Raw genomic sequence first — 19,112 nt, 5'->3', positions numbered from 1 at the left:
TTATACTAGGCCTCCTTAGCTTCTGCCTTATAATTAGTAGCTTTATTAGTAGGGAACTAGATTCTCGCTATTTACTTTTAGAAGCTATAGCTATATAAGAATACGTCTTTATATTACTCTAAGTACTAGAAATAGCTCGATTAAGTATAAAGATAGTCGCTATTAATAATTATTACTCTAGTATAATAATACTAATACGTAGTTATATTATAATAGTCGATTAGATTTATTAAGGATCCGCTTTCCTAAGCTTAGTAGCTTTATCTTATAATCTAGTTTATATATATATATAAATCTAACTAAATAATACCTAAAACTAGACTAAATTAGCCTTATTTTATTAAAAGCAAGAGTCTAGTAAAAGTGAGCTTATTTAATAAAAATTAGCTAGCGAACAAGGCACTTTTAACTAAAGAGATCGAGATTTGCTTCAATGCGAACGGGCGTTAGCATCGGGGATAGAAAGCTTGCGCTTCCTCCTTTCCCCTGTCTGGACTACACTTCTATACAATTACAAATTAGGTCTTATTAGATAGAGTATTTGATCGCTGCAGACTGCCTTAGAGTCTTGGACTCTGCTGTCAAGACAACAGACAGACGATCATCACCTCGATGCTAGTCCGCATGAAGGGTTAGACATATGTATGCACGTCCAGTCGAGCACACAATTTCGTGCATTATCCAAGGGCGAGACAGTTCAGCCGCCTCACTCGAGACGCCATAGCCGCCTGCTTCGACGGAAAGATCCGATAGAAGAGGATGTCCCGGAAGTGAATACCGTATACGCAGGATGGACGCCAGACGCCAGTCTGTGGTCTAGCCTTCTCCGCTTTCCAGGACCAACGAAGGTGTCTCAGTCAAAACATCACAGCGTATGAAACACAGTGCAAAGCTTCGCCTGACCAGCTCCATAACTCCATCCTCGCAACATTCACCTCACCTCAAAATTTCCGGACCCGAATACTACTACAGTCGCGAGTCAGGAGGGCCATACGGGAACGTGTATGCTGCACTCACGTTCAGTCTTTGAAGTCAGCGAAAGACTCTCGTCAACCACAAAGACTCTTGTCAACCACGTACGGCTCTCAATGTTTAGAATATCAGCACAGGACCAACTGCGTGGTCACAGCTCGACCATACTCATATTGTCCCCGCAAATCGATCGAACAGCCCCACCTCTACAGCCTTGCAATAATAACGACAGGTGTGATCTGAAACACGTCTCATCTCACTTCAGTCTTCAGATTGTTCCCATGCAGAAAGTCCATCATCACACAGGCTTCATCACAGGCACAGAGCATCACGCCATTGACACCACCGCACTGGATTGTATAGATTGGCCAGCGGTGGAATCTGACTGGCGCTAGACGGCTGCCAACCACAAGCGGCCGCCGTCGAAGTTACGCCCGATCTGTGGACCTTATCTACGAGGCTATCTCCGCTATTGCGATCACAAGTTCGTGAAGGATGAGATCTGGAGTCTGGACCATACCATCACTCAAGCATCCATTCCCCTCCAAGTCTCCCCGCCAGTATCAACCTAGGTGCTTGACTCGCTCCATGCAAATATGTCGACTGCGGGCCTTGTGCTGCGACTTCACGGCAAAGAAATGGGCAAGCAGCCGGAAGATTGATGTGAGTGAGCTTGTAGCTTTCGTTGATCAGTTTCACATTGGCGGAGTACATCTATGTTTGAGTCTTTGGGCTTTTCTGTCGTTTTTCGACAACTCCAAGAACAGGTTTGTGAAGAGTTGGTCAAAGAGAGTGTGCCGGTAGTGATCAAACTCATTATGATATCTAACCCAATGGAACGGCTGCCATTCGGCTTGAACGAGAGAAAGAATCATGGGAGAGACTCGCAGAAATCGAACAAGAGATGAGACTGATGTATTCCACCTTTCTGGACGATCAGGCTCGCTGGCCGTACACCAGCATTTGGGACTCCACTGAAAAAGATGAATCAGTAGTCGAGACAGCGAATCTCCAATATCGCAATACCTGCGTAGGCACAACTGTCCGGAAACCGCTCTCGAAATCCACTTCACCCATCACCAACTCCGCACCCAAATCTACGACACCCTCGCCTTCCTCACCCTCCCACCCAGGAGAAAAACCCAGCATTCAAACCCACCGGACCCCCCAACCAAGAATAACAACCTCCCTCCTCCTCATCTCCCCCCTTTCCCAAACCAACCAACAAAAAAAAAATCCGGCAAGAATTCCTCCCCCGCTGTATCCTTCGACTGCAACACCACCGAAATCGAAACCCAAAAGAAAATCGACCGCTGGTTGCAAGTATGAATTCCCGTGACGCGGAGTTATAGTTTTGCGTTTGGGGATGATAATGTGAGGATTGAGTTATTGTGTGGGAGGGAGAGGGTTAGAGTTTTTTTTTCACCGCCTGTGAAATGGACGAGGATATTGAAGGCGAAGGGTAAGGGGCCGGAGGGGTTTGAGGGCGATTTGAAGGGGGTTGTGGAGAGGGATGGGATGGTGTGTTGTTCGGGAGATTATGGTGTATCTGGGAGCGTTGCAGGTGCCGGAGCGGAAGGTATGTTTGTGCAAGAAGTGTGTTACGGCCTGAGCTCGATGCTCGTGCAAGATGTACGCACGATGTACAGTATCGATACTATAATGAAACGAGAAACGAGAACCAAGGACCAAGAACCTTGACCAGTATTACAATGAGTCGTCACATGCATTGGACCCTCCGCCATGCTATGCCATGCTATGCCTATGCTTCGATATGAGTGAACGGCTATATATACACGATTGTTCTTTTCATGATAAACCCATCATTGTTCAAAAACGAAAGTCGTCGTCTTACTTGGCCTGTATCGCCGCAATCAACTGTTGACGATCCTGATCGTTCAATCCCAGCATCTTGCCCATAGGCCCACTAACGAAATCGACCTGATGCTTCTTCTCCTTGATCGAAAAGAAACTCAACAACGCGCCCTTGATATGTTCGGTAGACATACTACTGCCAGCAGGAGACATTGGTGCGCCGTTCAGGCTTGAAGTGCGAATCGACACAGGTGCGGGAGATGTGACTCTGGACGAACCTCTCGCGGCAGAGGATTCCATCGAGGACCGAGAAGAGCCTGTGGCTTGGCGTGCTTGTGACTTCTTGAGTTCTTCCGTCAGCTGTTTCGAAGACTTTTGTAGTTTCTCGAGTCGTGCTTCGCGGTCGGCAATTTCTTTTCGAAGGGATTGCCGTTGGTTCTCCAGTTCGCGGTTTGACCGTTCCGTCTCATCGAGGCTGTCCCGCAATTGTTCCATCGCCGTTCGCGTCTCGTTGAGTTCTTGCTGAGCTCGGGCAGCGCGGGCTTCGATGTCAGCTTGCTGGGTCTTGAAGTCTCGTTCCCTCTTCTCAGCATCCTCTCGTGCTTCTTTGGCACGCGAAGCTTCCTGCTCGGCATCTCGTAGCTTCGACTTCAGATCTTCGATTTCGCGGGCCTTCCTACGCCCGATGTTGCTCGCATTGTCCTCGGCACGATCCCGCTCAGACACAGCTAGCTCCATCTGCTCACGCATCTCTTTGACTCTGCTGTCTGCACGAGCCTCGACCTCACTAAGCAATCTCCGCATCGTCTCGCCTTCTCGACTGCGTTCAGACAGCAAGCGCTGGGCATCGGCCAGCTCTTCTTCTAAGCTTTCATTGCGCTGCTCGACCTCCTTCATACGTGTCGACATCTCTCGTGTCTGGTCTTGCATGGTGTCCATCATGCTTTGCGAACTCTCGCGTTGTGCAGAGGTGAATTGCAGCTCGTCTTTCAGCCTAGTAGCTTCCTCGGCTGCCTTCCGAGCCTCCTGCTCCAGGTTGTCGGCTTTAGCCTTGGCCTTGGAAAGTTCGTCTTGCAGCTTCTTGAGGTCAGCCTGTAGCTTCTCCCGCGCTTCGGTCACCTCGTTGCGTATGCTTTCACTCTTCTCCAGCTCCTTGCGTGCATTCTCATAGGACTCCTCGAGAGCCGTGCTTCGGTCGGTGGCCTTCTTGGCCTTGTCGGAGAGCGACGCAATCTCACTCTCCTTGTCGGCTGCTCGTGATTTGTATTCTGCAATCTCGGATCGCAGGTCCTTCTCCTTCATCTCCAACTTCTTCACTATCGCATTTGACTTGTCGAGTTCTGCCTTCGCAGTCTTCAAGCCTGCCAGCTCTTCACGCAGCTTCTTGACTTCGGCTTGTGCTTTCGTGTAGAGTTCCTTGACTTCTGCGAGAGACCTGAAGCGATCTTGTGCGAGGGTGTTGGCCTGGGCAAGCTCCTTCTCTAGCTCGCTGCTCTTTGATCGCAACCTGTCAAGATCTGTAGTCAGGGACTTCTCCTTGGCATCCAACGCAGCACCACTTGCAGTCTGCTGAGCTTTGAATTCCTCAATCTGCTTTTCGCACGTTTCCTTAGACACCTGGAGAGCCTCTTTCTCCCTCTCGAGGTTCTGCACTTGCTCGCGCAAGCCGTCAAGCTCGGTGCTTGGCACAGATTTGGTTTTCAGTTCGCTCAATTCTGCCTCAAGCTCTTTCGATCTCGTTGTGAGGACTTGAACAGACGCCTCGGCATGCTTCTGAGCTTTGCGAGCACTGTCGCTTTCGAGCTGGAGCTCGTCATACTCCTGCTGCAACTTGTCGCGGCGCTCCTTCATCTCCTTCAATTCATGCTTCGCATCTGTACCAGCTTTCCCGACTTCTACCATGGACTCTTGAAGGCCGTCTTTCTCTTCGGTGAGTTCTTCAATCTTCTCCTCCAGGGTCGCCTGGCTCTTCAAACTCTCTTGAAGCTTCTTAATCTTGCCATCTTTCTCAATGATTTCTTCTTTGAGCGCCTCGACTTCTTTCTTGAGGCTGTCAAGTTGAGCTTCTTGCTCCACAGTGGTGCCTGCAGAGGTTTTCTTGTCAGCCAAACTTTGTTGCAGCGCAAGAGTCTCCTCGTGCTTAGCTTGGAGGATGATGGAATTGTTGCGGAGCTGCTGCTCAAGCTCTTCAATCTTGCTTTCATGATGCTGGAGGAGCTCATCATGCTGTGCATTCGACGAATCGTTGCGCTCCCTCAGGTTCTCGACAACGTCCTTAAATAACGGGATTAACGGATTCTCACCGAACTTTGATCTCAATAGGACGTCAGGAGCCTTGGTCGGATCCCCAATCAGCTCGTCAAGCGTCAGTTCATCCCTGATGGACTCGCTTGGGGCTGGGCTGGCGGCAGTAGTCGTTTCCTTCTTCTTTGCCTTGGACTTCTTCTTGGTTTTCTTTTTCTTGGCGTCTGCCGATCCGGCAGTTTCTCCTCCATCAACAGAAGGCGTCGCAGGAGTTGCGGTCTCGCTGCCAGCCTCCGTAGGTAGTGTACTGACCTCAGTAGATTCCGAGCCCATGCGCGATCGGACCGGAGTGCTGTTAGTGTCCTCGGAGGGCGTTCCGGTATTTTTCTCAATCTGACCGCATCGGCCGCAGTCGAGAATCATTTGGTAGGCTTTCTCTCGCTCCTGCTCTGCGCGCTTGAGCTGACTTCGGAGGCTCGCGACGGCCTTCTCATGTCCATTCTTGCTCTCGGCTTTCCGGATCGCAGCATCACGCTCTTCTTGAGCTATGCCTAGCTCCTTCTCTAGCCTGTTTACGGTGGCCTCCTTGGCACGAACCATATCTTCACGCTCCTTGTGCGCCACTTCAAGCCTCTCCTCAAGCTTAGCAAGATCTGCCTCTTTGCTGCGCAGCATTACGATTGCATCTCGAGGCTGTTGAGATTCAGATTCAAGCCTGTTGCATTCCAGCTTCCAGTCCTTAACTTCGCCTTTGGCGCGGTCCATGGCTTCGGTCGCTGCCTTTGCCTGCGCCTGGAGAGTTTTAACAAGGTTTCTGAGATTATCAATGACCTTCTCATCTCGCTGAGCATAGACACCATCCTTCAGATTCTTTGCATGCTCATCTTGGTGTTTCTTGAGATTCTCGTGTGCAGCAGCAGCCTCTTTCTTGAGCTCTTCTTGACTTCGGCTGTAGCGTGCCTGAAGATCCGCGAGCTGGCTTTCGCTCTGTACTAGGCTAGCTGCTGCTTCATCAGATTCTTTCCTGGCGGCATCTTGGGCAGCTATGGCTTCGCCTAATTGCTCTCGCGCATTTCGAAGCTCTGACTGTAACTCGGCAAAATCTCGGTCTTGTTTCGTCAGCTTCTTGTTTGCGGCATCCAAGTCAGTCTGAGCGATCAGGAACTCATGGCGCATGTTTGCATTTTCGGTAGCGAGTTCGTTGATGTAGTCCTTTTGCTCTTTGACCTCCACCTTCAGCGTTTCGACTTCAGTCTCAAGCTCCTTGACTTTGGCCTCGTGCACCAAAGCGGTATCTTCGCTCGCGCTCGACGTTGTCTCTTCAGCTTTAGCCTTTGTGGCTGTCGCTGCGCCTTCTTCAGCAGCCTTCGAGACCTCGTCTTCGTATGAGAAGAAGTCGCCTTCATCCTTCGCAGAACTTGTTGCGGCTTCAGTAGGAGCTTGCTTGACCTCTGAAGTAGACACAGACTTTTGTGGCTCTGCCTCCAGCTCGTTACGCTCCTGACGCAGCCCAGCAGCCTCATCAAAAGCGATCTTGGCATCTTGCTCCGCCTTTTGCAGCTTGATCTTGAGCTCATCTCGCTCCTTCATTGTCTGCTGATGCTTGTCGAATACTCGCCTCAGCTCGGCCATGGTCATGTCCGTCTGCTGTTTTCGCTGGTGTAGGAATTCGATCAATGCTCCAGGATCGTCGATGGACGTCAGCGAAGTGTGCTCTCGTAGCGTGGCCTCGAAAGGCTCGATTGCAGCGACTCGTTGGTGTGCGGTGCGGTAGTTCCTTAGCAGATCTATACAAGTGGAATTCTGTGAGTAAAACAATAAATGCCAATCACGATGTAGCGATGGTGCGCGGGACGTGAGCATACCTTGATATTTCGCCGTCAGCGCATCCAGCTTGCGTAGCTTCACCTGTACTTCCTGCGGCAGCTCATCTGCATCTCGCGCCTTCTCCTTGCCCTTGTCGCCTGCCTCAGCCTGGCCTTCATCCTGCTTGCCTCCATCTTTCCGCTCGTCGCCTTCGCCATCTTTCGATATTGGCTGTGGTGTAGGGATCCTGCTCAGACTGTTTACTGACTCATCGTCGCCAATAACAAAATCATCTGGATCAGGCGCTTTCGCTGGCGATCCATCTTTGCCTTCAGGGACGCGCAGTCGACTGGATGGTCTCTTGCTCGGAGAATCTGTCCTACCACTCGTCGTCCTTGTTGCGTTGCTCGGAGTGCGCTTTGCAGGCGAGCCCGACTTCTGCTGTTTGTCTTGCTTCTGCTTCTCCTGCTCCTCGGCTATCTTGTTGTCCAGAAAATCGAGATTGAAGCCTTTCTGGAGGCCTTGGAGGCGCTGTACAGAGTCACAATCAGCACCAAACTTTCCTCGTACCGCGAGTAGTGCACTGGTATGCACGAACCTGGAACATGGTTGCGCCGGCGATATCCTCCGCGGATTGGTATGTTGCTCGTTGCTCATTGTATGCGCATTCGATTGCTGGTAATCCGAGCTCGTGATGCCGGCGCGAACGACTTCTCCTAGGCCTCACGTGCTAATTGTGAGGTGAGGCTGCACGGACAGCGAAGGATGGAAGACGAGGAATTGTCGGTTCGAGATGGTCAAAGGATCAACAACGCCTCGGAGCTGTGGCGGGTGATGCCGAACAGCAAGCGAGACCTCAAAAAACTTGACACATGTCATATCGCAAAGCAAAATGCCGACGGAGTTGGAAGAAGTGAGTCGAAATCATCAATGCAGATGTCGCTGTCATGAGCCTGACTCCCATTTTCCAGCTCGTAGAATTTCTGCACCACGGCAACACCCAAATCCGCCAGATCGGTAGGTAATATGTGAGCCAGAAATCCCATGCATGGTCCCGACAGCTGACTCCTGCCCTCAGCCGCCGAACACCTCGTGGGCTATTCAACAGCACAGCCATCGCTGTTCAGGCGAAATCAACTCGCGCCCGTCCAAGACCTGAAACTTCTGCTCAAAGACTACCCGCCGATTGCCAAGAACGCCTTGACGATATTGGTCAACATTTCGGAAGATGCAGAAGTAGTCAAGTCATTAGCAGAGGATGATGGCTTCATCGAGTCGTTATTACGGAGGGTGACCGTATGTCAGTGGTTCGAGATTCTGCTGTTTGTGTGAAGTCCTATGGCGTGAGATATGCTGACGATCAGGGCAGAGTCAGAAAGAGCCCAATGCAGATCTCATGTGCATGGTGTTGGCCAATATGGCTAAGCATGACACGATCACGAAACTGCTGATTCTGAAGCGAGATGTGCCGAAGCCGTTGTCAACATCGCCTATTGCGATAGACCAGCTGCTCGACTGCTTCGTGAAGGGTGCTGAAGGCTCGTACAACAAGGATGCCAACTACGACTACCTCTGCTACCTCTTCGCTGATCTCGCCAAGCACGAACAAGGTCGAAAGCATTTCTTGACGCCAAGATCAGAAGGGGAAGGCGATGAAGCGGAGAAGGTTGTGCCCATCACGAAACTCATCGTCTTCACCGAACACGCCTCCACAATCCGAAGACGAGGTGTAGCAAGCACAATCAAAAATGTCTCCTTCGACGTGCCTTCACATCCCACCCTGCTGGAGGACGCAGAAGAAGGCGGCGTCGGTCTTCTCCCATACATCCTCCTCCCACTCATGGGCAGCGAAGAGTACTCGGACGAAGATACCGAAGGCATGCTCGACGAATGCCAACTTCTGCCTCCCGACAAGGAACGCGAGAAGCAGCCAGACATCATCTGTCTGCATCTCGAGACTTTGCTACTGCTGTCATCTACGCCTGAGGGTCGAAAGAGGCTGAGGGATGTGAAAGTCTATCCGATTGTGAGGGAAGTGCATCAGCATGTCGAGGATGAGAATGTGAGAGAGGGCTGTGATCGTTTGGTGCAGGTTTTGATGAGGGGCGAGCCTGGCGATCCGAGTCCTGAGGAAGAGATGAGAGCTGCGCAAGCTGGTGCTGGGGAGTCGAGGGTAAAGGAGATCACCGAGGCTGAGGACGAGGATGAGCAGATTGTTGATGTGATCTAGATGCTGAGAGGAGGGATGTCACCCTCAAGAGACGGTATCCTGTGCGGCTGGAAGAATCGGGGCTACTGATGCAAGTCACCTGCCTGGCCTGGGACTCTGGGGCGCGGTCTTGGCGACATTTGCCTTTCGATCTCGGGCCGATTGGATGCTTCGTCTTTCGTCGTGCTCACATAACGTTATTCACAGTCGACCTCATGGATGCAGGCCTGTGATGAATATGCTCACTACTATCACGTGCATGCTGATGGCAGACGTCGACTAGGAGGCATAGAATCGCTCGTCCGAGTCAAAAATTTACAAGCTCGTGTCAAGACACATAATTCAACGACATTGCATGCAAACCTGAGCGTTGTCGTTCGAGGTCTTCTGCCTATGTGAGATACTCATCTCCTCTCCTCGCCCCTCGCCGGAGCCCAATTCTTCAACCACTGTCTAGCACCGTCCAAATCCCCACCCTCAGCCTCAAGCGCACCCAGACACCACTCAAAAGCAAACCCACCTTTACCCGCAGGACCAGCGTCCTCAGCAGCAATCATCGCCGCAAGATTTCTCTGCCTCTGACTCTGCTCGTCAACACAGAAATGCAAAGGAGTAGTAGCCTGCGCCACATCCAGAAATGGCTTGACCATAGGTAGAGCATCTTTCGTGGTGATGTTCGGGTTGAGTTCGAGGTTCTTCCTGCCTGTTCTGCAGAACTCGTTTTTGCACCAAGGCTTTCCGCATCCGGTGAGGAGTTGTTGGAGGTAGCGGCGTTCGATGCGGCGGCGAAGAGCTTTGTTGTCGGGGTCGTACATGCTGACGTAGAGTGGTCCGAAGCAGACAGAGCAGAGGCCGACGTCGTTCCCAGGGCCTTGACCCATGCGGGAGCCTGCTCTTGTGTCGCCGCTCTTCGAGCAGGTGTCTCGTGTTCGACCACAGTTGACGTTGCGACAAGGCGTGGGAGCTGGGCGTTGCAGTCGATCTAGATCATGATTCTTGAGATGAGTCTCCATGTCACGCAGTCGAACAATCTTCGAACACAGATGGCATTCCGTCGTTCGAGCTCCGTCAGCAAGCTCATGAGGCGTCATCCCAGACAGCAAAGCTTCTGCATTCGGAACATCGGGATCGCCTTCTTGTGGAACTTCTAAATGGCAGAATCGACACAGGATGAGCTTGCCGGGACAAGTGCTTGTCCGATGTCGAGCGAGACTTGGCAAATTCGCAAACGTCTCTGCCGTGCTGCAATCGCTACATCGAAGAATATCTGCGGGATGAAAGATTGAGTCGTGCTGTTGATGCGTAGTCGCCGAGTTGCCATATGTTTCATCATGAGGGCAATGCCAGTGGTTCTGAAACTCGGGCGATCGCTTCTGAAATACTTGATCGCAGCCTTTCGGACACAGGATGTTGTTCCGCAGACAGAAGTTTTCGTGAAGCATCAGTGTTCGCTGCGGTACCCACTGCTTGCAGTTTTTGCAACGAACATCGCCTTCATTTGGAGGCGCCTCGCTATCGATCGAATCTGCATGGTTTGTAGTCGCCTTCGGATCGAGATGTCGTACGCGTATAGTGTAATGCCGTGGCTCGACTGCTCCGCTGTTTGACGTTCCATTCGCAAGGCTCTCCGCAGAGGCAAGGGCGTGAACGGAGACTTGAAGAGCTTCAGCATGCTCTAGCTCTGCATTCGTGGGCTCCAGCCGTACCCGCTTCCTTGGTCGAGTGTCGAGATCTGCAAAGACGAACTCATCTATTCTGGGCTTTGCGCGCTGCGTGCCAGAGAGAGGGTTGACAAATATGCTGATATCCTCATCGTCATCCATTGCGTCCAATTCCAGTTCAAGACCTTGTGCCCTGTCCCAAGATGGCAGCGTGTAGTCCACATATTCTCCTGGAAGCACTTGCCCAGCCTGCTCCTTGAAGAGATCTAGCTCTCCACCAGCTGAGCTTCCCTTCTCCGTTCCTGGCGCTTTCTGCATTTTTGCCGCTATTTGTCTCATGGTCTCGCGTGCTTGCTCTTCGTTTAGCGCTTCGATATCAACCTCAAGATCCGTATCCACGACGCAGATGCCGTCCGCCTCAGGCTTGAAGCCATCCACTAGAAACCTATATTCTTCCTTTTGCCCACCGACGCCTCGTCCACCCGGCACTACCAAGACTTCACCATTCGTCAGTGTCGTATAATTTGCCCGAAGATGCTGCTCCAGTAATGCCTTCCAGTCCTCTGGATCATAGCCTGGCTCAAGCGGGCGCAGCTTTACAAAGGTACCCTTTGGTAGCTGTCGCGCATGAACCGTAAGTTGAGGTCCTGACACTCCATTGGCTGGCGGAGCGCCTTCCTCTTCGTCCATCTGCATAACGTCTTCATGCTTGTGCAGGTCTTCTGCGCTCAAGCCCAGCGTCTCCAGCAAAAATGAGCTGAGCACAACCTGTCCCTCACTCGCCGAGAACTCTCGAATACCAGCATATACCACGCGTCCGCTTTCAGGATGTACCAAGCGAAAGGTCAAAGGGTATGGCAGTTGCTGTTTCTGGTCCTGATATTGTGACTCGGCCTGGCGATAAGCGGAATATGTCGCTGAATTGTATGGGTCATATTGAGGCAGGTCGCGTCGCGCTGTTTCGGCGGCGAGGTTCGAAGAAGCAGACAAAAGTGCCTCGAGTGCTGAAGGCGGTAGTAAGATCTTGTCGCCAGGCAATGGATGTGATCTTGAATGTGCTGTGACTGTGTACTGCGCAGACCACTTCAAGTGTGGCATTTCGGTCATGTTGGTTGTTCAAGGGAGACTGATTCCGTATGAAGCTTTGGGAACATCTGTTAGCATTTGATTCTCCCCGCGTAAGTGAACAGTAATACTGACCTGAAGAGAGAAGAGAAGAGAGCGCGGCGGCAATCTCGAAGGCTCCATTCACATTCGTCATCAGACAACCCTGTTCAGCCGAAGTTTATGCGGAAGCTTGGCTGCGTGCAGATCGACTATCTCTTGGCGTCTACATCACTTCGTTCGCGTGCAGCACACATATGCTTGCCATTAATACGCACATTCAATAATCTACAGGCGCATGTGACAGCTCACTCCAGTGCTTGGAACCCCGATGATGGTTTTAGCCTGGGGCTGCTTGAGTTCTCGAGCCTTCTCTCAACATCCGCACCGCATCGTCTAAGCACTCTCATCTTCACAATGCATGAAGCTCCTGCTCTCAAACTACAGAGAGAGGACAATCAGTACTATTCGCCATGCTACTGACCATGCCGAACTCACCGCCTGGTACACGATACCACAATATTTCCCTTCCCGCTTGCTCCAGTCGTCTACCTGGAACACGACACGGAATGGACCTGGATCACCTCCGCCATAAATCTTCCCGTCTGCCAGGATTGGATACTGATAGAGGTTCATGCTTTGGCAGTCTTTAAATCTTACATCACCCTGATCCTCAAATTCGATGGAATAGCCACCGGGATTCGCGTCACGGGATCCAGGTTGAGCCAGCAGGCCTTGGTGTGCAGCAGCTTCGATTGCGGACTTCTCGAAGCGAACCACGTCTTTAGTCTCATCTTGATTCGGTCGAGCATCTGGACACACGATGGTATCATGACCCGAAAGCCCAAAGAGCGTGCTTCTGGCCAGAACACCGTTGAAGTGCTTGCCGGCCGTCGTCTTGGCGGTGGGCAGGCCGAATGCCAAAGGGAGAAGAGTCAAATGCAATAGGTATGCAACCAAATATGCCATCACGAATGTTATGCTGCACTATTGATTGTGCTTCTCCAAAAGGTTTCGGCTTGCTATGAGCAGAAGACGAGTTCACAGCAAAGCGTAACGAGATGTTGGAAGCTGGAACCCATGTGCCCGGACCCCTGCTGAACCTTGCTCACATCCATGGATAGAAATTCAAAACTACGAACCACAAACTCTATTAAGCTCGTGGACCTACATATAAGTGTTCAGATTGGTATCCTCAAACTTGCACTATGGAGTATTTCTGAGACTCTGGGCGGATAAAGGTGGGCATCAAAAGAGCCTCGAGACCCTCTTCACCCAACCATCGTAAGGCCCGTGCCAGCCGACGTCATATAATGGTCCACTAATGGTCCACTGCTGTCCATCAGGTGTACCGCAATGTAACTTTGAGAATCCGTATGGACCAACATTGCTTGATGTTGAACAAGCGACTGCTGGCCAAATGCACTTACGCTCTGACTGACCTCCTGAAGTCACAATTCGAAGGTTCTGTAGCGGATTCGAAGCGAAAAAGAACCGCGAGGCGAAATGCCGAGTAAAGACGCTTTGACCAGGTAGGTAGACGCCAAGCTCTCACAGGCGGAATTGAATACGCTTGAATGTTAGAAACCACATGGACAGGTGGATATTAGTGCTTGCGTAGGGATGAAATAGCAAGAGAGATTCGACAAGACGATTTTGGAGGCACCTGTTCAAGCACTTCGCGCGAAAAGATGCTCTTGCAACATTTTTCACAAGCCTATGGTATTTTTTACTCTCCACAAGCTACGCTATTCTCCAAACACCAGTGGTAATGAGCGTAGATTCTATTTACGATATCAGGACTTTACAGCTTCCAATTGGAATTCGTAGTAAAAGCTGAGATGCTCTGACACAAGAGTAGGATTCGCGTCCCTGGCGTTGGCTTCCGTGTCATTATCGTCATTCGAGTCATGAGTGCTGACTTCTTGCACTGCAGTAGCATCGATCCCAGCTGCAGTTTGAGCAGCTGCAATATCAGAGTTTTCTTCCCGGCTGGGCTGCTCTGCTGCTGAGGCCCCATGGCTGCTGTCGTTGACAGCATCTGTACCGTTTGGCGGTTCACTATAGTCCCGGCACACAAGCGTTCCATCGCTCATTTTGGAGCAAACCTGCACTTTCTTCCACGCGCCTAGCTTACGTGAAAGCTTTCCAAGCCCAGACAATGCCTCATCCCTGGCCTCTCGTTTCAGAATCTGTGCATATGGCAAGCCAATCTCATCGTCCCGGTCCCCGTAGATGACTGTCTCGGTAACTCTCATCAACCATAGCTTACCAAATCTTTTTCGCAATTGGAGTAAAAGTCTTTCAAGACCTTCAATTTGCAGGCCCTGGGGATTTCTTTCGCGTACACCTGACACAGAGTCCAGTGCCAGGACCTCCAGCGTAGTTTTGTGCCTGCACAAGAAGTCAAGTAGTTGTTGTGCCGTGGGTAGAAATGGAACCAATTCCTGCTGTATCCAAGCTATCTCAGGATCAAAGATCGGAACGAGTGTGTAGAATTGGACCTTCTGGAGTTTCCGGAAATGAAGATTGGGATGACGGAGCAGTTCACCAAGCACACCCGCTTGCTGCACTGCGCTTTTATTTGTTATGATTTTGAGCATCTGGATATTGACCAGCGCGGACAGCATACTCTCATATGCTTCTGGGCTTTGAACGAATGGTCCGTGATCATGTCCCTGGTGGTCTGGCGCTGCATGGACAATGAAGTCTTTGATGTGAGCCATTGCTTTATTGAAGGTAACAGAGTGCTCTTGGGCGAATTCGAGAAGCTCTTCGGTCCCCACCGGCACGCCACCTTGAAAGGTCAAGTTCAATTGGACTTCCGGATGGAAATCTGCATGATGAGCCATGGCTTCCAAGAGTGGATCCAGACTCGCTCTACACGAACTATTCCAGAGCACGAAGTTCCAAAGTTTGTCGACTGACGATGCACCGCGAGATTCCTCCTCGTTGACTAGCCAACGCGAGTCTCTATTGAGGAGGTCGCCCGAGCGAATCTGCATCGTGCTATACTCTACAGCGGCAGGACTTGCGGCAATAGCAATGTGCTGCAAGTTCGGAAGGTGTTCGACAGCCTCGATGAGACATTCCTTGAGCATTTCCATGGAAAAGCCTTTGAGGTGGTCCTGGAGCCACCAGATGACTTTACATGTTCCTGCTATTGTGCATTGATGGCGTTTCCTCTCCGCGTGGAATTCTGCCTGCTGTAGTACAGCCTTTGGGTCCAAAGGAGGGAATGTCTGGAGGTATATAATCGTTTGGATGCGACTGGCGACCGCGGGTGTTTGGACAATAGTCTTGAATTTAGCGAACGACGCTGCTGTTGGCTCGATATATATACCTCGCATCCGATTCAACAATGTGCGAACACCGTTATTGCGTGATTCCCAGTTAACGCGACAAAAGCTGAGGAGGTCTTCCTTATGCTTAATCCGGTCAGACACCCAGGAAACCATCTCAACAGGAAGGTCTGCAAAGGAAGCGGGTGTCCGTCGCGCCATGTTGGCGTGTAATGATGATTTCGGCCCATATGGAAGCGCCGTCATTATGTGGCACGCAAAATGACTCGATCGCTATGGTGTAATGATGAGATGCGAGGAGAACATAACGGCGTGGCGAGAAGCCCGATTCGGAGAGTATCGATATCGAGAGATTTATTCGTGTCGGAAGTCTGTTATGCCCGCAAAGTTTCCAGGTGAAGCAGTAAACATCAGTTCAGAAGCGGAAGGGACAACTTAACGTTCAGCCACAGAAACAATCCATCGACATGGCAAGAGCTTTGTTCGACCAGCACAATACCTTTGGTAGAGCGGCAAGTGCAACCTTCCAGTCCTCACCGGCGTCTGGACCAACACGGGGCGACCTTGAAGTAGGCAGTCTGCATAATATATGGTTGAGACTGGGGAGTGAACGAGAAGAAGTCGAAGACGAACTGGAGTTTAACCGGGAAGAACCGAGAAAATAGACGCGAGGGGAATAGGACATTTATAGCACAACATGTGGCTATGAACCTGTCGACAGCAAGATACAATTTCATGCCATCTCTTCCTCAGCATTAACCCACTCGTGTTCTTCTTCAACAGCGTCAACCTAGGTCGGCTCAGCGCAACGCGAATTGTCGCCCTCACAGCAACTCTGGCAATCACAGTTTCCCAGCTCCGGTCTTAGCACTTCCCAGCCAAATTGATACTCGAGATTGTGGTACAAATTTTCGTCGCCGAAATTTTGGGTTCGGGACTTATCAACCGCCTCCTAGACCGTTGCACCCAGTTCTTGACCTAGCCGGGCCAGCTCAGTAGATTTTCCGTGTTGCCGTTCCCAGGCAAGCGAGCGATTCCAATATGCTCCGGTGAGCGGATCGAGCACATCCATGTATGTAATCGAGTCGCAGACAAGGGCAGCGTCGAGGTGCAGGCATTTCTTCTTTGTGGTATCAAGAAGCGCTTTCAATGCAGTGATGGAAGGCTTGCCAGCAGCACTATCATAGCTAGTCGCATTGCGAAGCCATAGACGTCTCAAACTGCTCCTGTGTCGATGCAGGAAGGAGATGAGCTGACGGGATGAGCGTAATCACAGGACGTATAGGCTACACGTCAGCCTTCGTGCATGCTAGCAGGACTCCAGTACTCGGTCTCCTCAGCTTGATCGTCCACCCAAACCAGACTATCAGCGACAAGGTCATCAATGACTGCCATAGCCCGGGCGCCTTCCCAGTCCAAGTTCGCTTGCAGCATAGATACGGTGATGAATCCCATGACTTGGATGACTTCCAGCACTGTTGACTGATCAGGATTCAGCTCTTTGGGCACGCTGCGGATATACTTGATGCTTCCCAGCTGGACAATCTTGAATTGTCCACCCAGAGGCTCCAGAGATTCCAATGCCCTTTGCACATCGTCGTCGGTGACATCAATGCCACCACCAACAAGACCTCTCCCCGAAGCAATTCTCTTCCTTGCCTCGGAAAGAGCAATCATGCCCCCGTTCTCTCCTCGACTCTCACGACATACTTCCACCAGCCTTACACCGAGCTCGAAGTAGAAGTCGTTCACGCTCGTGCCTAGCATTTTCGCCCAGACGCTGCCGCCCTTGCCGCTTGCCTCGCGTGCCTTGGTATTGCTACCAGCCAGCGGGTCAACACCAATAGCATGACACATCCGCGCGAACTCAGCACGAAAGGTGGGATTGCTGCGAATGTCCTTGGCATGGGTCAGGGAGAAGTTATGAAGGGCGGCTTGGAAGACAGCGAGCTGGTTGGCGAGGGCGTCGGCATGGTTGGAGCGGAGGGCAGCACCATGTGCGGCATACTTGTCGGAGGAGATGGCGGCATTGGAGAAGGCGCTGAGGCCCACGCCGCGCCGGTTGGAGGCGTTGGAAACGCAGGGGGCTCATAACCACTTAATGTAAACTGTGATGTATTCAGAAGAGGGCTAATCTACAGAAAGCCCAAAGATAAAGTGTGCACAGTTGCAGCCTCAGGCATCATGCACGTAATAGCCAGCTACACACACACACTCTCCAAGTTCTTCTGGGTCTGCTGTGGTAGGTCAAACAAGCAAACCACTAAAGCAAACAAAGGGGTATTAGGTATAGAAACAACTGGACCACTTTCAGGCTATTGTAACAAAGCTCGCACCGACGTTCTACTCTGTACGCCCAACGACTCCGGTATCTCTCCCATCGCCCATCGCCAACACCGTCGCAATGGCCCCCAAGAAGCAGACCTCCACCAAAGCGTAAGCGCATCTACACGGCGCGACGAATTTGCAGCACAGTCGGTCCGCTACCGCTCAAAATGCTCGCTCCAATGCAGCAGCAAATTCATACTCCATAAGCCAACTCAGTCCTGCACGCTGTCAAACTCTGGCGCGTCAGAATGTGGGATGGTATCAGACAGCATGGAAACATCTGTCATTGTCGCTCGAAAGAGCTGACATTCTCGCCTAGCGAGGGTTTGTCGGATGGGATTCGTCCCACTGATCAAAATAACACTCTTCGATGAGTGCTCAGCGGAGAATGCATGAGAGCCAGCAGACCACTGTGCCGCAATTCTTCGCGTTGAGCAACATCACACATGCGGGCCGACTAACAATCCAGGTAGGAGCGTTCCATCCCAGAACGACATCTTGGTGCCAGAGACCCTTCTCAAGAAGCGCAAGAGCCAGGAGAAGGAGCGCGCCGAGAAGGCCGAGCAGCGCGAGGCTCGCAAGAAGGTTGGTCTTTCCCACTGCACCCGCCCAGCACTTGGTGATGATATCTACCAACCATAGCGACTAGCCTCCGGGCGGTGTTGTCCTATAGTTAACCATCTTTCGGGACTGATCTTGCTTCGACTTCTTTCCTCGACACAACTCACAAGGGCAGTCTTGGAACAAATAGCTGACTGCTTATGTATAGGAGAACAAGCAGAAGCGCGAGCAAATCTTCAAGCGCGCCGAGTCCTACGTCAAGGAGTACCGCGACAAGGAGCGTGAGGCCATCCGCCTCGCCCGCGTTGCCAAGTCTGAGGGCAGCTACTACGTGCCAGAGGAGGCCAAGCTCGTCTTCGTCATTCGCATCAAGGGTATCAACAAGATCGACCCAAAGAAGCGCAAGACTCTCCAGCTTCTCCGTCTCCTCCAGATCAACAATGGTGTCTTCGTCCGCCTGACCAAGGCTACCGCCGAGATGCTCCGCATCGTCGAGCCATTCGTCGCCTACGGTTACCCCAACCTCAAGTCTGTTCGTGAGCTCATCTACAAGCGCGGATACGCCAAGACCGGCCAGAAGCAACGCATTCCTCTCACCGACAACTCCATCATCGAGGAGCACCTTGGCAAGTACGGCATCGTCTGCATGGAGGACCTGATCCACGAAATCTACACTGTCGGACCAAACTTCAAGCAGGCCTCCAACTTCCTCTGGCCATTCAAGCTCTCCAACCCAACTGGCGGCTTCCACAAGCGCAAGTTCCGTCACTTCATCGAGGGTGGTGACCTTGGCAACCGTGAAGAGTACATCAACCAGCTCATCCGCCAGATGAACTAGGCTTGCTCTTCTCACCCAAAATCTGCATATGGCGTTGACGGACTGATGACATGTGGTCTTGATGCTGGGAAATATGCAATTGGCGCATGGCGAACTGGTGTCAGTAGATACTGCTCGTATGAATGGAACGCCGTCAACCGCAGTACTTGAATTGAATGATACCCTTTTCTGATCTTCATCATGTGTAACGTCTCATTCATCCCCGCCGTCTCAATCTTCTCGTAATCCCATAGTTCCCCGATCTCTCGCAAAACCAAACACCTCTCGTGTCA

General features: G+C 51.5%; 7 protein-coding genes across 7 annotated transcripts; 3 read left to right on the top strand and 4 right to left on the bottom strand.

Moving 5' to 3' along the window:
* Window positions 1-433: 433 nt before the first annotated feature.
* Window positions 434-3,380, top strand: MYCFIDRAFT_209405 (uncharacterized protein; the record flags this gene model as incomplete). Its single annotated transcript, XM_007934378.1, has 11 exons — window positions 434-488; window positions 555-565; window positions 594-811; window positions 838-1,017; window positions 1,043-1,329; window positions 1,368-1,413; window positions 1,467-1,639; window positions 1,666-1,764; window positions 1,836-2,307; window positions 2,352-2,559; window positions 2,586-3,380. The coding sequence occupies 11 exons, from the start codon at window positions 434-436 to the stop codon at window positions 2,748-2,750; spliced, it is 1,914 nt and encodes a 637-aa protein (XP_007932569.1). The 3' UTR covers window positions 2,751-3,380.
* Window positions 2,824-7,444, bottom strand: MYCFIDRAFT_180596 (uncharacterized protein; the record flags this gene model as incomplete). The annotated part of the gene is made up of 2 exons (XM_007934377.1): window positions 2,824-7,400; window positions 7,432-7,444. 2 exons carry the CDS (start codon window positions 7,442-7,444, stop codon window positions 2,824-2,826), a joined length of 4,590 nt encoding a protein of 1,529 aa, XP_007932568.1.
* A 285-nt stretch (window positions 7,445-7,729) lies between these two features.
* MYCFIDRAFT_65769 (uncharacterized protein) lies at window positions 7,730-9,067 on the top strand (the record flags this gene model as incomplete). The annotated part of the gene is made up of 4 exons (XM_007934306.1): window positions 7,730-7,750; window positions 7,809-7,854; window positions 7,916-8,133; window positions 8,207-9,067. The coding sequence occupies 4 exons, from the start codon at window positions 7,730-7,732 to the stop codon at window positions 9,065-9,067; spliced, it is 1,146 nt and encodes a 381-aa protein (XP_007932497.1).
* A 301-nt stretch (window positions 9,068-9,368) lies between these two features.
* MYCFIDRAFT_168973 (uncharacterized protein) lies at window positions 9,369-11,850 on the bottom strand. Its single transcript, XM_007934376.1, has one exon. It carries the CDS (start codon window positions 11,812-11,814, stop codon window positions 9,451-9,453), a length of 2,364 nt encoding a protein of 787 aa, XP_007932567.1. The 5' UTR covers window positions 11,815-11,850; the 3' UTR covers window positions 9,369-9,450.
* A 1,757-nt stretch (window positions 11,851-13,607) lies between these two features.
* On the bottom strand, window positions 13,608-15,314 carry MYCFIDRAFT_200933 (uncharacterized protein; the record flags this gene model as incomplete). The annotated part of the gene is made up of 1 exon (XM_007934375.1): window positions 13,608-15,314. One exon carries the CDS (start codon window positions 15,312-15,314, stop codon window positions 13,608-13,610), a length of 1,707 nt encoding a protein of 568 aa, XP_007932566.1.
* Window positions 15,315-16,406: 1,092 nt separating this feature from the next.
* On the bottom strand, window positions 16,407-17,205 carry MYCFIDRAFT_65767 (uncharacterized protein; the record flags this gene model as incomplete). The annotated part of the gene is given in 2 exon segments (XM_007934305.1): window positions 16,407-17,183; window positions 17,203-17,205. 2 exon segments carry the CDS (start codon window positions 17,203-17,205, stop codon window positions 16,407-16,409), a joined length of 780 nt encoding a protein of 259 aa, XP_007932496.1.
* Window positions 17,206-17,479: 274 nt separating this feature from the next.
* On the top strand, window positions 17,480-18,981 carry MYCFIDRAFT_212757 (uncharacterized protein). Its single transcript, XM_007934374.1, has 3 exons — window positions 17,480-17,549; window positions 17,915-18,026; window positions 18,211-18,981. The coding sequence occupies exons 1-3, from the start codon at window positions 17,518-17,520 to the stop codon at window positions 18,838-18,840; spliced, it is 774 nt and encodes a 257-aa protein (XP_007932565.1). The 5' UTR covers window positions 17,480-17,517; the 3' UTR covers window positions 18,841-18,981.
* The last annotated feature ends 131 nt before the right edge of the window (window positions 18,982-19,112 follow it).

The sequence above is a fragment of the Pseudocercospora fijiensis genome (genome assembly GCF_000340215.1).
Source record: "Pseudocercospora fijiensis CIRAD86 unplaced genomic scaffold MYCFIscaffold_19, whole genome shotgun sequence".
NCBI lineage: Eukaryota > Fungi > Ascomycota > Dothideomycetes > Mycosphaerellales > Mycosphaerellaceae > Pseudocercospora > Pseudocercospora fijiensis.
The sequence above is the reverse complement of the archived record's forward strand: the minus strand, read 5'-3'. Positions and strand labels throughout refer to the sequence as shown.

Bases quoted from the DNA above. Each gene is read 5' to 3' on its own strand.
- MYCFIDRAFT_168973 (XM_007934376.1), bottom strand. From the start codon at position 11,814: ATGACCGAAATGCCACACTTGAAGTGGTCTGCGCAGTACACAGTCACA.
- MYCFIDRAFT_212757 (XM_007934374.1), top strand. From the start codon at position 17,518: ATGGCCCCCAAGAAGCAGACCTCCACCAAAGC. The intron at 17,550-17,914 runs GTAAGCGCATCT...CAATCCAGGTAG, and splicing joins AAGCAGACCTCCACCAAAGC to GAGCGTTCCATCCCAGAACG. The intron at 18,027-18,210 runs GTTGGTCTTTCC...GCTTATGTATAG, and splicing joins AGCGCGAGGCTCGCAAGAAG to GAGAACAAGCAGAAGCGCGA.